The 14,851-nt window shown below is 43.7% G+C and overlaps 2 protein-coding genes across 2 annotated transcripts; both read left to right on the top strand.

The window, feature by feature from the left end:
* Positions 1-2,614: 2,614 nt before the first annotated feature.
* Positions 2,615-3,463, top strand: gjb9b (gap junction protein beta 9b; the record flags this gene model as incomplete). The annotated part of the gene is made up of 1 exon (XM_080858718.1): positions 2,615-3,463. The coding sequence occupies one exon, from the start codon at positions 2,615-2,617 to the stop codon at positions 3,461-3,463; it is 849 nt and encodes a 282-aa protein (XP_080714844.1).
* A 2,429-nt stretch (positions 3,464-5,892) lies between these two features.
* On the top strand, positions 5,893-14,671 carry pef1 (penta-EF-hand domain containing 1; the record flags this gene model as incomplete). The annotated part of the gene is made up of 5 exons (XM_080859634.1): positions 5,893-5,913; positions 6,643-6,940; positions 8,318-8,473; positions 8,969-9,112; positions 13,167-14,671. 5 exons carry the CDS (start codon positions 5,893-5,895, stop codon positions 13,394-13,396), a joined length of 849 nt encoding a protein of 282 aa, XP_080715760.1. The 3' UTR covers positions 13,397-14,671.
* Between the last annotated feature and the right edge of the window lie 180 nt (positions 14,672-14,851).

The following is a 14,851-nucleotide window of genomic DNA, read 5'->3' as shown; positions in this document are numbered from 1 at the left end:
GGGGTGTGACAGCAACTCCTTCCCTCGTACACAAACAGACTAACATACTTCTCACTGGACAAGCCGTGTAATAGATGTGATGGCAAAACTGTTGCCAAGGGTGAAAAATATTTCCCTCTGTCTGTGAAAGAGAAAGGGCTTGGACCTCTCTTTTTATTTTTCTCTGTGACTTTGTAATTGGTCCTGTCATGGCTGTCAGTGCGTGTGTTCTCACAGAAATTAGCTTTCTGAGTGGTACCAGCACACAAATGACAAGTGAAAGAAAGTGAAAGAAAGTGAAAGAAAAGAAAAAATCTCAACATTATAAATAAATTAGCTGTTAGCCTACGTTCACAGTAAGACCTCTGCTCTGACCCTTGATTCAGTTTTGCGTGTGCATTACCAGTGACATTTCTAGGGGCGACTGTCAAATGCCTGACGCATGTATTTGTCACCAGACGTCCATTCCATTAGCACGTCTAATATAGTGCAGTCAAAGCCTGTGATGAACGACAGGTGAATAGGCAGCAAGGTGATTACGTTTGATTTTTAGCAATGAGGGTGAGAGCCACTGACTGACACTCAAGTTCAAATGGCTGGATACCGTGTTTGATGAATCTAGGGCACTGTGTGCGGAAAAGACAGGCATAAATCAAGTGGGGAAAAAGACACAGGAATCAATCAATCTCTGAAGTATCAGATGGCAGTGGATAGCTACTAGTAACACATATATGAAAAGTAAACATGTGTGATGTATAATGCCAAAACTGAGGAAATGTGTAGCCTACATACCATAAATATAGAAATCACAAAAAAGAAACTCACAAAGTTTTTTACCTAAACTGAAACAAATTAGATCCCAAGTCCTTTGTCTCCATTAGTGCACTGAATTGTTTGGGGTTGCAGTTAAGGAAATTACATTCAGATAAAGTCCCTTCGATGTCCTGGCCGTATAAACGTAGCCAGAGGACGCTTCCCATTTCAGAGTAATATTTAATTACATTCCTGCCTCCGTCTCTCTTTAAATGCAGTGTGCAGCTCTAACTTTCCTGCAGTCAGAACATCTCAGACTCTAAACCCTCTCAGTTAGGAATACCTCTGCTAATAAATGTACTCTATTTGATCATGGCATGGCATGGCAAGGTTATTTAGTACAAAAGCGCTTTACAAATGAGCAAATAAAATAACAGAGTGAAAAATATTAATAATAGTAATCAAAAATTACTTATGTCAGAAAATGTCAGTCTTAGATCTCAAACAGCCACCAGTGACAGAAGATGTATGTAAACTGTACATGTGTGCTCTTCGGTACTCGCTCTGTTTTAAAAAAAACAGCACTGGATGGCTTTGCACAGGTCAGTATTGTCCGACTCAGACATAAAAGTGAATTTTCAAAAAGGCAGAAGTTATCTGGAGTGTTCCGGAAGTTGCCCAAAATATGAAGGCCTACGGGAGGTCCTCCTTTCGGAGGGATAACAAAGTAATGGAAATGGGGGGGGGGGGGGGGGGGGGAGTTCAAAGGCGCTTTCCAAAAATAATCTAAAAAGGCTTTTTTCCACCTGCCTAGTCCATTTCAGATAACTTAGAAACCCTTGTGAGGGGCCTTTAAAAGGAAAGGACTGTGAGCTAGAACCTGTGTGTGACAAGCCTCCTTCAGGTTGCAGTCTATGGTGCATTTTCCCATTTACAACATCCCCCTTGTTAACCTGCACAAGATTGGCAGGGAACACCATTAGATAGAGGTGAGGGCCTCGAGTCACACGACGTGACTTGCTTAGCTGACATTGATGAAAGACTCGACATGACTTTGACTCTGTATTTTTGACTTGAGGCTTGAGGTAGACGTTAGACAGATGACTCGAAAGGACTTGGTATGATTTTAAATATTGGCATTTTTCTAGATATTGGAAAGTTACTTTTTGATTTTGAAACATAAGTGGGTGATCTCTACTGAAATGCGTGCAAATATGGCATGTGGCAGTTTCATAAACTCCCACGGAAGCCATGCAGTATGGATATTCTCATCCAAAAAGAACAATCTACATCGATAATTTAACACCTTTACATCAATAAATAGAGACAGAAATTATTTTTGTCCTTCAGAGTGAATTGGCGGGTAGACTGAGGTCACCTTTCACCTTAGCTATGAATGAATGGTTTACCAAACACAGCAATTGTTTATGAAATTCACATGTGCAATTAATGCACTTCACTGAGTCTGCCTGCACTGAGTACACAGAGAACACCATGATTTAGCTGCAGCCCTTTACTATGAAAGAAAGGGAGCCCTGTGCAAATGCTGAAGTACAGCATTACAACACAAGAATGTGAATGGGAGGCATTTTAAGAGCTGTTTGGTTTCCACAGAAACACAGCAGTTTGGTTTTCAGAGATCTTTTATGCAAATGTAAAGGGCAAGGATTAGTGTGTCTGAATGTGTCTGAAGACTCTTAAAAACAAGTACATGATGTACAAAACGGAAATGTTTTGTTAAAGTAATGTTTAAAAACAATGTAATTTTGGCTGCTGATTGTAGAGATTGTTGTAATCCACATCCATCTGACCAATCTATCTGTCTTTCATATCCAGATCTTATCCAGATTTCTCTTTCTCTGGTCCCCGACCCTTGGAGAAGATGAACTGGGGCGCGTTGGAGTCCCTGCTCACCGGGGTGAATAAATACTCCACGGTGTTCGGCCGCGTCTGGCTTTCCATGGTCTTCGTCTTCCGGGTCCTGGTGTTCGTAGTGGCTGCCCAGCGTGTGTGGGGTGACGAGAACAAGGACTTTGTGTGCAACACCCTACAGCCGGGCTGCGCCAACGTCTGCTACGACTTCTACTTCCCCATCTCCCACATCCGCCTGTGGGCACTGCAGCTCATCTTCGTCACCTGCCCGTCCCTGTTGGTGGTGGGCCACGTCAAGTGGCGCGAGCAGAAGGACCTGAGGTACACCACCAGCCACAAGGGGGCGCACCTCTACGCCAACCCGGGGAAGAAACGTGGCGGCCTGTGGTGGACCTACCTGCTCAGCCTGATCCTGAAGGTCAGCTTCGATGTAGGTTTCCTCTACATCCTCTACCACATCTATGAAGGATACGATATGCCCAAGCTCTCCAAGTGTCGGCTGGATCCATGTCCGAACGTAGTGGACTGCTACATCTCACGTCCCACTGAGAAAAAGATTTTCACCATCTTCATGGTGGTGTCTGCCTGTGTCTGCGTCGTCATGTGCTTCTGCGAAATGGGCTACCTGATCTGCAAGAAGATCCACAAAAAGCTCACCTTGCAAAAGAAGAACCGTCAGCAGATGTTTGCTGAGAGCCACGAGCTCGGTGAGCTCGTACCGCCCAGAAGCATGCAGTACAATCGGAGCGACCCAACCGCATCCAGGCCCGCTTCTAGGGCCCCGTCCAGAACCTCTATCCACAATCTCCACAACAGCAAGAAGGAAGAGGCTGCCGCAGCAGAGAAAGGGAAAAGCTAAGCCACGTGACAGCTGTCACCAGTGGTTCTGGCCTTGGCCCGGCCCGGATTTGGCCCAGATCTGGTCTGGTTCTGGGCCCGTTCAGATCCGTCCCAGAGGCAGCTGCTTTTCATGCAGGAGCTCCTTGTAGAGTTGCAGTGTGTTTTGGGCTTCTGTCACGATTTTGCACTTTAATTGGCTAATAAAAGGACTTTTTATTGACTGGAGATGTTCATCACCTCCGCTGAAGGGACAATGAAACAGCTGCTGATTGGAGGTCCCCAGTCTAGCCAAATGTTCTCCTAACTGTCCATCATAATCTACAACACAAAAATATGCACACACACACACACACACACACACACACACACACACACACACATACACGCACACACATGCATATACATAGGCCATACACACACACAGGTATAAACAAAGTTCTGGTAAATGGAACACAAACACTGATATAAAGACACCACACACACAACAAGATGAAGATATTCTCTCGACACAGGCCTCAGGCTGGACATGAATACTTTTTTTCTACAATGACTATAAACGAATGAATGTTGTATAGAAAGGGTGCTGGATACCTGTGGAATTGGTGGAGTACGGGCCGTCTCATAGCCTAACATCTATATAATGTAGACATAACATAAGGCATCTCCCCATGGCTCGCTGCTGTAGTCTCTCCACCTGGTCTACCTGGAGAAACCCTCGGCCAATTGCACTCACCGCCACTGCATTGCCGTACACTTACTCTACCCCATACCCTATGCTAGCATTTATATGCAATATACATTATTGCCACCACTGAAATGTTTCTCTGTCCCTATGTCCCCTACCCCTGTAACAGTTACCCTATAAGTTCAGTAAACCGGTCTTGCCTGTATCATGTATTTTACCACCGGATGTCTGTGTATATACTATGTCCCGCGACCAAATGCTGGCTGTGTACAACCCCTGTTGCCTCCTTTCCCCTTCTGCCACACAACTTCCCCCCTTCCCACCTTCCTATCTCCACCCGGCCGACCTCAAGCAGATGGGTCCCCCCTTATGTGCCGTGGTTCTGCTTAAGGTTTCTTCCTGCCTAACAGGGAGTTTTTTCTTGCCCCTGTTGCCATTGTGCATGCACTAGGGTCTAGGCTCTGGGCTCTGTTAAGCGCCTAGAGGCAATTGTATTGTTATGGCGCTATACAAATACAATTGAATTGAATTGAATTGAATTGATATCCCCTTGATATTTTTTTGTAGTCTGAAAATTATGTAGATTGTTTTTTACTCATCACTAACTAATTTCGACTCAGAATTCATGGCTGTTTGGAGACTTTTTAACATCAAGTGCCATTTCTTTTATTTTATGAAGCAGATCAATGTTGCCCTCTAGTGCCGAAAATGACAAAAACACACAAAACTTGCTTTTCTACATTACATGTAAATCCTGTTCAGAAAGGTCTGTCCCCTTGTATAATATACAAGTCTTATTAATGTCTTCAAGTTACATATGATAAAAACTGTCTTTTAATAAGTCTACAAGTGCAATGTATTTTTGTTTAAAATATAAAAGCAAAACTGACACTGGAGTCTTTGCTGAGGGAACACGTCAGGAGTTAAGTCGTTTTGTCACAAGGAATGTAATATACACATGTATGCATTCTCTTTCTCTCTCTCTCTCTCTCTCTCTCTCTCTCTCTCTCTCTGTCTTTCTCTCTCTCTCTCTCTCGCTCTCTTGTACACACACACTCACCTACAGCGATTGCGCAACATATTACGTTTAGGAAACAGAGGGATTGGCAAAACAAAGCATTCCATTAGTTACATAAACCAGGGAGTTTTCCAAAGACCTCCGGTGGACTTTGAACATGTCACTCGACCATACATTTAAAAAAAAGTTCCTATGAGCTTCATCTGTATAGCCTATTGCCATGAAGACAACACACATAAGGCTATACAAAGGGCCTGCTCTTACACTCGTTTAAAACAGTTGATCAGTCATTTTCCCTGCCTCTTCAGCGTACATGATCTTGGGTTCATGCAAACGCTGTGTTTAGTCTGTTATTTTAGAAGAAATATAATTCAATCAGTTTTTCTTAATTGAATTACAGTTCATGCTACGAATACATTTTGGGCTCACATTGTAGCTGTGTAGGAAATAGCCTATTCACTTAAAATGGGCTTGTCATGTTATGTGTGTTCAATTACTGTCCGTGTAACTGTGGCGCAGCGCATGCTCCTAGATACATATTATAAACCGCATAGTTTCCCTGTCAAAAACATTGGAAACAGTGTCTTTGTCATTAGTAGGTGCGTCAGATTTTCCGATCCACTAGTCCAATCAAATAACTTATAACTAGGTGCGGTTTTGATTGACATTAATGTAATCCAATCAGTAAGCGAGAGGCGGGCTTGTATATATATTAGTGAACACGGCGTATGATGAACCCTGAGAAATGAGTTTTCATTACGGACAGGTAGTTTCCGGGTTGGGGTTTTATTTTCTTTAAGTTTTGATTGTATGTTTTCATTGTTATTATGTTGGAAATTGTGGATTATCTGTGAATAGTGTATGTTCTGATATGTTTAACGTTAGATCGACTTCTGTTCACGCTCTAGTTTTTGACAAACTTGTCAAGCTTTGCTGTTGCTAGCTTTGCATTAGCCTCCTAGCTAGTTGGCAATAGACAGAAACACCTACTTTGTAGTTGGTTAATGCATGGTCAAACGAATACATTGTAAGACTATTTGAAGTCTATAAACTGTGATTCTGTATTACTGTTTTTATCAAGAAGGTAAGTTAAATGAGCTGTAAGGTCAGTCATGTCGGAATGTGCCGACAGTTAGCTAAACAGATGGGTGGCTAATGTAGTTGGATGTCCGACATTTAGTTCGTTTACTGCGTATACATGTCTATGGTTTACTGGCTGCATTGATTTAGCTAATGTCCAAGTTTTCAGTCCTTCCGTCGCTAGCAACTGACATTTAGAAACAGACTGTACCAGAAACATAGGAGAGTCATATAAGGACTACATGCACACCTTCTCATCACAACTTACCTTTCGAAACCAATTGAATGTGAAATGCACTTTTTTATGAAACACTAGTTCATTGTTTACTCGCGTTTCAACTCAGTCTCTGTCTTTTGAAAGACTTCAACACAGTCTTTAACTCAGTCTTACGTTTGCGACTCTCCTGTCCCTCAGAGCTATTCAGGTGGCGGACCCCAGCACCACCCTCCCCCGGGAGCGCCCAGGTGGGGCAGTCCCACACCAGGGGGTCCTGCTGGGCAGTACGGGGGAGCAACCGCCCCGCCAGGTGGGAACTACGGCAGAGGGGCAGCCCCGGGAGCACCCTACGGGTCCTACGGATCTCCAGGGGGAGCGGGACAGTATGGCCAAGGGGGTGGAGGAGCGCAGTATGGAGGTGGACAGGCCCCGGGAGCTCCATACGGGGCATATGGACAGCCTCAAAGGGCAGCCTACGGACAGCAGGCGCCAGCAGGTGGGAGATGTGTAGGGGTTGTGGTTTTGTCTGTGTATGTGGATATACAGATACAATGTATTAACAATGCATTGTAGTTGAGGGAAAACATGGTTGAGGTTGGTAGTCGTTCCTTATTCATCCCCAAATTAATTTTAAGTCTAAGCTATGTGGGGTTTATATGGAGTTTTGCTACTCAAACTGTTTAAGTTATAACCTGCTGACATGAGGCCGTAGGAGACAGTCAGAGAGACACATGGTTCAGATAGTATAGGAGAGGGCTGTATGTGGAACTAAATAGGTCAGCGGTTTGTGTCTAAGGATGTTATTTATGAAGGAAAGCAGATATGGTCCTCCACACTGCTTTATAGAGGTACAGGCTTTAGGTTAGGTTAATGGGGGTTAGTAAGCTGCCTTTATGAAGCATAAGGCAGGCTGGCAGGCAGGCAGACAGGCAGGCAGACACACAGACACACAGACACACAGAGAGATAGTCTCCTCCTTGCTGTGTTCATGCAGAGAGAAGAGGCTTCAGGTTAGTTGAATGTGAGTCGGGTGTTTTATTGATGATGAGGCAGACAGTGCCCTCCACGCTGTGTTAGTGTAGAGAGCCACTCGGGATGGGCACTGCGTGAGGGACGGGCAGACTGGAGGGGAGCTGTGGTGGCGCCACTCAGGATGGGCACTGCGTGATGGGATGGGCAGACGGGAGTGATGCCGAGTAGAAGAATGTGTGTGTATGTGTGTGTGTGTGTGCGTGTGCGTGAGTGAGTGTCTGTGTCTGTGTGTGTGTGTGTGTGTGTGTGTGTGTGTGTGTGTGTGTGTGTATATGTCTGTGTTAATGTGTGGGTGTGTCTTTTTGTGCCCTACAGCCTGTCTCTCTCTCATGGCATTATCCTTTTCCCATAGAGGACAGAGCCCATCTGGGTACAACATTTAATGACACAGCCACCCTTTGGTGTGTGTGTGTGTGTGTGTATCCTGCTGTTATCATTTAAAATAAATGACACCTCTTCTTGCCCCTTCAGGCAGACCATGCAGATAGGCAGGCTCCTATGCCTCCAGTGTAATCTTGTAAGACATCAGTAAGAAGCTCCATTTAGGACAGTGAAGGGTCGAGTCAACAAACAGCTGTTGTTATAGTGTGTGGGGCTGAGTTTCAGACGACGTTCTCATAGGTTTAGAACACTTCTGGATATGTGCATGACGAAGGGATTGTTAAGCCCAATTTATACTTTTCAAAAGTGTCGGCGACATAAGTATAAATTAGGCTTTAAACTGAGAGGAATTCAGTTTAATTCTATGCACCATATGATGATGCATAGTAGAATGATTAAATGGAACACATGCTCCGTCACCTGGGAAACATAATTAAATGGAACACGTTCCATCTCCTAGGTAACCTTCCCCCAGGAGTGCACCCAGAAGCACAACAGTGGTTCAACACAGTGGACACGGACCACAGCGGCTACATCAACCAGAAGGAACTCAAACAGGCCCTCCTCAACTCCAACAGCACACCCTTCAATGACGAGACCTGCCACATGATGTTCAGTGAGTACAGATTGATATGGTGCTGGGGATTGGAGAGACTGATGAAGAAAGAAAGAGATGGTGGGAGGAGGTGTAAAGAAAAAACTTGTCATATTTTAATATGTAATATTAATGGATGAGTCAGTGACTGATAATTGAATACACAGTATTGGCCTGTGGGTGGCATCCAGCACCACATTTATATTTTGTCTAAATCTGTATTCTTTGGATCCCAGGGTTGTGGACTTTTTTTTTCATCTCTATTGAGTGGTTTAGCAGTGTGTGAGGTTGCCGTACATAGTTGCGCACGCTGCTCCAGAAAAGCCACATTCATCACTGCGTTCACACACTTGGTTTCATCTTCATTGTAATGGAACGCAATCAGCGTAGCAGCAGTCCAAGCCATGCATCTGCCCAGTAGCGTACCTCCATGTGATCATGAAGTGGATGAGAGAAATGAACTCTATCGATCCCACTCTAAACGCCCCCCTCTGTCTCTCTGTCCCCCCCGTGCAGACATGTTTGACACGAGCCGGTCGGGGAGGATGGACCAGTTTGGCTTCTCGGCGCTGTGGATGTACCTGCAGCAGTGGAAGGGGCTCTTCCAGCAGTTCGACCGCGACCGCTCCGGCAGCATCAGTGGCAACGAGATGCACCAGGGTAAGAGTTCACACGCACACACACACACACACACACACACAAACACTTTTGTCTGTGTACGAGATGGAGATATTTGACTATATTTGACTAGTACAAATACAAACACAAACTTCTCAATAAAACACATTCAAATCATACACACATATCTCACATTCAACGATACATGCACACACGTACACGGACATGGTTCAACGTATTTCTTGGTAAGCACCAAGGTCAGGTTAAACTTACACATACTGTATGATCTGAAAAGAGAATGACATAATGGAGACACAAATAGCTGAAGGATATTGGAAAAGCAAAGAAAGAAACCTCTGAAAAAGAGGGAGGGGGAGAGACAGAGATAGAGGGAGCTGGAGAGCGATAGAGGGAGAGGGAGAACGAGAGAGAGAACATTGGAAAAATGGAGCAATGAAGTTTGTGAATGACCAGATGGAGAGATGAGAGGAGTGTTGTGAAAGAGAGAAAGAGAGAGATGAAAGTGTGAGATGAGTGTGAATGACTTGCTCTGGCTTTCCCGTCACGGCACAGTGTGTCAGCGGTTCTGGCATTTCTCCTCCGGCGTCCTCACCTCCCCATCGCGCTCGCAGTGGTGTCCTGGTACCGCCCTGGCAGGTGGCATCCCACCCGTGGCTCTACCCACCCCCTGTTCCATCGCCTTTAAAACACCCTTCACCAATCTGGCACGGCAGTGCGCACATCACACCCCTCCTCTCAGCTTGAGAGGCATGGATATCTGTAGAGCTGGATTCACTCGGATTAAGATAAAGCATTTAGGTAGAACCCATCATTAATGCGACAAAACAGATCTCGTATTTGACCTCTCTTTCAAGCACAAAGGTGCCGTACACATCAGATATCATAGTTTTATTGTCACAGAGGATAAGAATTAAACATTTAGAACTCACTGATGTGATCTCCGGTACCATTGCTTGTTCTGGGAGTAGTAGTAGTAGTATTTACTGTATAATTCAGTGTTAATAAAAGTAGGGTAGAGTGTATACTGTATATGTTTCGCTTGTCATGTGAGGTGACGGATTTCATACCTCTGTGCTCTAACACTTGAAGTGTGAGGTATCATTAGAACTTAGAACAGCCTAGAACAGTCCCCCTAGTGTGAGGTATCATTAGAACTTAGAACAGCACAGTCCCCCTAGTCCCCGCAGGAGGACAGTCTCTGTCACCCTATTCCCCTCCTCCGATTTCTGCTTTAGCCCCATTGAATGGCCCTGTTGTATTTCTGCTTATGAGCCTGTACAGTGCAGCGCTAACTGTACCCAGACACACACACACACACACACACACACACACACACACACACACCCATCGCACAGTTGCCGTCAACACGAGCAAACAACAGGAAGGCCACCTGCAGGAAAGAGAGGAGGAAGTTAACTTGTTTGGGCTGTGTGTGCGTGTGTGTCTCTGTGTCTGTGTGCCTGTGTGTGTCTGTGTGTCTGTGTGTGTCTGTGTGTGTTCGGAGTAAGCACAGCTGTCTTGTGTGCAGCCTTGCATCGTTTACGCCTCCCATTGATCTGGAGTGCTACACAAGCCCTGGGGTTACATGCATGGGGAGATGCTGGGCAAACAGTAGTGGAGGAGTCGTCAACGGCAACTGTGCTGCCCAATTATGGGGTGATTTGTAGGCTACACATTCTCACAGGCCTCCATTTAAAAGAGACATTTTTCACTGGTGTAATTACAGAACTCTGTGAAATTCAACAGCTAGATATGTCTCTCACATCAAATTACGTTTGTTTTGTTTTTTAATATGACTCTTTTCTAAACTGTAATTATCTTACCATGGTACAATATAACAAATTATGTTGACTCACTTTTAATGAATGACATTTTTTAAGTCACACATTTGTTTAATTGCAAATCAACACTGTTTAATAGCGACCCTAAACAATTGTTCTGCCCTTGTGTTTCACTTAAAAGAGCCCAGTTCACACCGTACATCCAAACAGCTGGCCGATCTAATCTAATTCTTATGCTAATAGTGGCTATATTTAACCTACTGATAAAATCAGCTGATTTAAATAGCAGCTAATTTGAATAGTGACATTCATGTAACAAAACAGCGCATAGCTCACAGCACATGGAGGAACCAAAGATATATAACATAGTACAGAGCTGTTTGAATGATCGCTGGTGTCAGAACACCTCATTCCCATCTGAAATGGGCTGTATCGGGTCAGAATACCTGTCTGAAATGGGCTGTATTGGGTCAGAACACCTCAGCTCTGTCTGAAATGGGCTGTATCAGGTCAGAACACCTTGCTGCCTACCGCTCTTCTGCAGCTTTCATGGTGGCGCTGAAGACCATTAGACCATTTGATCCTCTTGAGTTGGTAGGGACCCATTTGGTATTATATGCCTTTATCCTTCAACCTGTTAGAAAACTGTGCTGTCTAAAGCAGTTTGGTAGCTTTTATTGCTTTTTATTGTGCTGGGGAAGACCACTGAAGAGCTTTGGAGAGTGCTTTAGGCGTGGAGAAGAACCATTTGATATTATCTCTCCTTATCCTTTAGCTGTGTCCCCTGGGGGCTATAATCAGAAATCGGTGCAATGTAAACTGTTTTAAAGCGGTACTGTTTTGGTGAAGATCCTGAGACAATTTAAGCCATTAAAAATAGAGAAAATAGATAATATAGAGAAGCTTTTGAAGACCCAACTCTTCAGAGAGCACCTCCCTTCCTAACTGGCACCTTGACTAGTGTTTAACTTGCACTTCAGCAGTTGCAAACCTGCACTTCTTTTTCTTTCTATGTCGATTTTCTATTTTTTATATAAAGAAATAATTATTCTTACACCAGGTAGGGATGGGTATCGTTTGGGTTTTATCCAATACCGGTGCTCAACTGATACTTCTAAAATGATAACGGTGCCTGAACCCATATTTTTTTTTTTAAAGCAAGAAAACAACGATTGACGACAAAGAAAGGCTTTTTTTATTGCCAAGGCAATTTTTTTCTTCAAATTGAACAATATATTAACTGTTTCATTTGCAAAAATATGAGCATAATTGTATTGTATTATTTAGTTTGCATTTATTTAATGAAATGTCACCATTTTCTGATTTTTTTTATACCTATCTTTTCCACCTTGTTTATAGTTAAACTTGTTACCTGAACACACTGAGTACAAGAAAGTGTGTACTGCCCCTTTAAGAGACTAGGAAAAGTTTTGCAGTCAACTCAACGTTTATTTGTCAGTCTGTCTGATCTGCCGTTGACTTTTGCCTTATCTCCCCTCGTTACACACGCAGTTGTTTTGTTGCATTTGCTGCACATCGTGATGTTTGAATCTTTTTGTGCTTAATATAGCAACACTTTTGCCCGTTTACCTTTCGATTTTTCTCTGTTAAAAGTTTAATGGCTAGTTCTGTTTGTGCCTGCTCTGTAAAATGCTGCCTGCTCTTCACTTGTTCCTATACAACCGGTACCTACCCGGACCGAAATGTCACGCAGATTTCGGTGCTTCCTTTCTGTGCCTGAGCCGACTGTCATAAGAATGTTGCTATGAAAACACCAATGAGCGTGAGCGACACAGGACAGCATTTACATTGGGAGCTCGGGCAGTTGTAAATGTGCCCCACGAAATATGCCTAGCAACAAAATACAAAATAATTCATATCGTACTTACGCCACTACCGGTACTACTAGTTAGCTGTCGCTAGTTTTCTACTGTTTTGGAACCAGCCTCTGGGTTTCATGTTTGCAGCCTGAAATTAACCCTGTTTATAAGACAACATTTTACGTAACTTTTGTTGATTTAACTGCATGATTTGTTGCGGATATTTATTTCAATCGGCTCAGGCACCGAAAGGAAGCACCGAAATCTGCGTGACATTTCGTTCCGGGTAGGTACCGGTTATATGGAACCGGTGCCATATTGGTACCGGTTCTTTGTACCCAACCCTAACACCAGGTTGTTATTGCTCTTAGCTTGACTGTTTTCTCCCTTGTACGTCGCTTTGGCCAAAAGCGTCTGCTAAATGTAAAATGTAATGATAGGAATGATTTGAAATTGTCTTTGTCTTTCCCACAGCCTTGTCTCAGATGGGCTACAACCTGAGCCCCCAGTTCATTCAGAAGCTGGTGGGCCGCTTTTCCCCGCAGAACCAGCAGGGGGCAGTGTATCTGGACCGCTTTATCCAGGTGTGCTCCCAGCTGCAGACCATGACCCACGCCTTCCGTGAGAGGGACACCGGCATGACCGGCAACGTGCGCATGAACTACGAGGACTTCCTGGGCGGTGCCATCGGACGCCTCATGTGATCCCATCCACAAGATGGCAGCCAATAGCAGCAGCAGCGGTCAGTAGACCCGATAGTAAGTGACTCTACAGCGGCCCCTAAGCAGGCTCGCCTCCGGGCCTGACTGGGGCTGGATCTGAGTCAGCTGCTATCATTGGACTGATCCAGGAACAGCTTGCTGTCGGGTCGTGCTGACAACTCAGAACCAGTTTTAGGACAAAATGTCTGCGATTAGGCCAAAGTAATTTACCTATCATTTCTATCATTCCAAACCCCAGCTCTAGGACTCCGGGCTAACGCTCCAGAATAGGGCTCTTGCTTTAGGTACATAGCTTTATATTCACTTGTATTCTCTTTATATATTCTCTTATTACCACTACGCTCCATGGGGTATGCAGCCATTTCAGCCAGGTGAGGTTAATAATGCAGATTAACACTTTTAGTTCCTGGCAGCCTTGCACTACCCTCTCAGATGGGACTGGACTAGTTTGTAGTGTGCCATTTTGTTAAAGAAAGCTAAATCACAGGCGTAAATTAACTAAACCGTACGTCTGAACTGTTGAAGATTAATCATTGTTTACATTTTTTCTATTTTGTGCTTCACCATTTATTACATCAGTCACTTCACAGCATGTCTGTGCCGAGCAATTATCATGTCAGATAACATCTTCACTGAAGATCTGCGCCAAAATGTCTCACTCCTCTCTTCCTTGTGGTTCATATTACTTTGTAGTGATTATTTTACTCAGCCAATTATATTCAGCCATAGTACTAATGTTTGCAAATGCAATTGTAACCCATATTTTATGAAAAGAAACTTGAAAATTCTCTTAGAAGTGCCATATCTCCTGACTTTTTCTCCTGTGCCTCACCATCAAGCTGTTCACACAGAATACTTTATGGCGTATAAGCCAGACATATTATTTTTGTACTCTGAAGATTATCTACTGCTCTTTGGCATTTTTTTTAAATGTAGGTTACATCTTTTTTTTTCAGTTTTATGTTCTTATAGTTTTATGAATTAGGGAGCATCTCCAGTGTGGATTGACAATATTTACACATGATATAAAATATCACAATATTGACATGGCTAACCATATGTATAGGAGAAGGTATGGGGTGTTTCTTTACTCATAGAATATAAAGGCGACTGTTCAAGTCGATGGATAGTTGGCCTCTGAATTCTTGATGTTGTTAAATCTGGGGCCAAATAATCTAGTAAAACTTTTAAATCAGGTGTACTTATTATGTGACAATGTATACCCTGAACTGGTTTTGTGTATAAACCATGGATTTGTGTGCCATATAAATTGAAAAATAAACGATGGCTTAATTTGACACCACGTTTTCACAAGGTTTGGACATGGATGTTCTTATTGTGACCACTGGGCGTCGCCCTTGGTCAACTAAAGTGCAGTATGGTTGATTGGTAGGTCCGACAGCCCGTGCCTACGTAAAAATCGAATCAGCAAATGAA

Source organism: Sprattus sprattus (genome assembly GCF_963457725.1).
Source record: "Sprattus sprattus genome assembly, chromosome: 20".
NCBI classification, from domain to species: Eukaryota; Metazoa; Chordata; class Actinopteri; order Clupeiformes; family Clupeidae; genus Sprattus; species Sprattus sprattus.
This window is presented reverse-complemented; position numbering and strand designations above follow the sequence as displayed.